Source organism: Terrapene carolina, unplaced genomic scaffold, assembly GCF_002925995.2.
Source record: "Terrapene carolina triunguis isolate 2854851 unplaced genomic scaffold, T_m_triunguis-2.0 Scaffold30735, whole genome shotgun sequence".
NCBI lineage: Eukaryota > Metazoa > Chordata > Testudines > Emydidae > Terrapene > Terrapene triunguis.
Window position 1 is genome coordinate 671 of NW_020695086.1, and position 2,007 is coordinate 2,677.

At 63.0% G+C, this 2,007-nt stretch overlaps 1 protein-coding gene across 1 annotated transcript; it reads left to right on the plus strand.

Annotated features, from left to right (window-relative positions):
* Nucleotides 1-485: 485 nt before the first annotated feature.
* On the plus strand, nucleotides 486-1,835 carry TIMM17B (translocase of inner mitochondrial membrane 17B; the record flags this gene model as incomplete). Its single annotated transcript, XM_024223030.3, has 5 exons — nucleotides 486-608; nucleotides 794-857; nucleotides 965-1,093; nucleotides 1,190-1,300; nucleotides 1,708-1,835. Coding segments are annotated over 5 exons (516 nt in total), but the record flags the coding sequence as incomplete, so codon positions are not given.
* Between the last annotated feature and the right edge of the window lie 172 nt (nucleotides 1,836-2,007).

Genomic DNA, 2,007 nt, shown 5'->3' on the forward strand with positions numbered 1-2,007 from the left:
GAATGGACCTTCTCTCTCCCCCCCCCCCCCCGTCCTCTGATAGGCTCCATGGGCTGGGAGATACCAAGTCACTAAAGCAGGGAGGGTTGGGAAATACCAAGAGCACAAGAATGGAAGGTGTGTTTGTACCACGTGGTATTCCCGGGGGTGTGGGGGGGGGATTATTATTGTAGGGTCCATTGCTGTTCCTGAGGAATTGTTATTGTAGGGTCTCTTCTCACTGGTGGCATGGCGGGGGAGGGACAGGATGTGTGAGGCTAGGTTGGCGCTGGCTGGGAGGGGCTGTTGTAGGGTTTGGCTCGCTGCCGGTCTGTGGGTGGGGGCATTATTTACCGCAGGGTGGGTCGTCCCGGGCCTGGGGGGGCACTAGCCTGGGGTCGCGCTCGAGGGGTTAGCAGGGATCTGTTATGGTAGGGTTCCCACCCTCGGCTTGTTGTAGGGTTGCTCCTGGGTTTGTTTATTGTAGGGTCTCCCAACCTGGCTAACCACCTCCCTTCTCTTCCGGCAGCCCATGGCGCATCGTGGACGACTGCGGCGGTGCCTTCACCATGGGGATGATCGGTGGGGGGGTCTTCCAGGCCGTCAAGGGCTTCCGGAACGCCCCCATGGTGAGTCCAGCCCCTGACACCCCTCCCTCGCCAGCTGGACCCAGGCCCCAGATCCTGTTGGTCTGATTCCCGTCTTGCTGATGGCGCTGGGCCCTCCTGGCTGGGGTGGCTCCCCGATCGCTACAGGGAGAAGGGGGCCGTGTGGCATCTCACCCCAACTCTTCCTCTGCTGCTCTTCCTCCTAGGGCGTCCGACACCGGTTCAAAGGGAGCGTCAGTGCCATCCGCATCAGAGCGCCGCAGATCGGAGGTGAGGGGGGCTGTGTAGTGTGCGGGAGGAGGCGGGCAGTGTGGGGAGCATGGGCCTGGGGGGAGGGGGCCAAGGTGTATCTAATCGCTGCTCCCTCCTTTCCCCAGGTAGCTTTGCCGTCTGGGGGGGCCTTTTCTCCACCATCGACTGCGGCCTGGTGAAGATGAGGGGGAAGGAAGATCCCTGGAACTCGATCACCAGTGGGGCCCTCACAGGGGCCGTGCTCGCCTCCCGCAGTGAGTGTCCTGCGCAGCACCCCCTGCTGGCCCCCCGCCTCCTCGCACCCCCTGCCAGGCGCTCCATCTCTTTAATTCATCTCTTCTTCTCCCCAGGTGGCCCGTTAGCCATGGTCGGCTCAGCCATGATGGGGGGCATTTTACTGGCCTTGATAGAAGGAGTCGGGATCTTACTCACCAGATACACAGCACAGCAATTCCAGAACTGTAAGCAGTGCCCGGGGCTTGGCTGGCAGGGGCTGCGGGTCGGGAGTGAGGGGCACCAGCAGAGATTGGGGGGAGCCTGGGGCTGTGGGTCGGGAGGGAGGAGCGCTGGGGGGGAGGGGGGCAGGGCTGGGCTAACAGGGCTGCAGGTCGGGAGTGAGGAGCGCTGTGGGGGAGGGGGCAGGGCTGAGCTAGCAGGGGGCTGCAGGTCGGGAGTGAGGAGCGCTGGGGGGGAGGGGGGGCAGGGCTGGGCTGGGCTAGCAGGGGGCTGCGGGATCATTTCTACACTGGTCAGGCTGTCCCCATGCGGCGTTGTGGGGCTGTTGCCCAGCTGCCCTGCCCAGAGGTGGCTGCATCTCTGCCTTCTCACTAGTAATTTTCTCTTTCCTCCTCTCCCGCCCCCGCCCCAGCTAACCCGTTCGGTGAAGACCCCAGTCAGCTGCCCCTGAAGGACAGCCCCACGCCTCCAGGATACCCGGGCTACGGACAATATCAATGAAGCTCCTTTGTACGTGGGGGGTCCCCTCTATTTTTTGGGGGGGGGAAGGGCAGCTGCAGCTAATAATTCGCCCCTCCCCCTTGCCGGTGCTCAAGATGTGATTCCAGCCACTGGTCCCTCCAGTTCTTGGATTCTCCCCCTCGAGGTGATGCTGAATAGGCCTTTTTCCCTCTCTGTGGAGGAGGGAGGGGTTTGCTGGGAGCCCCTCTAA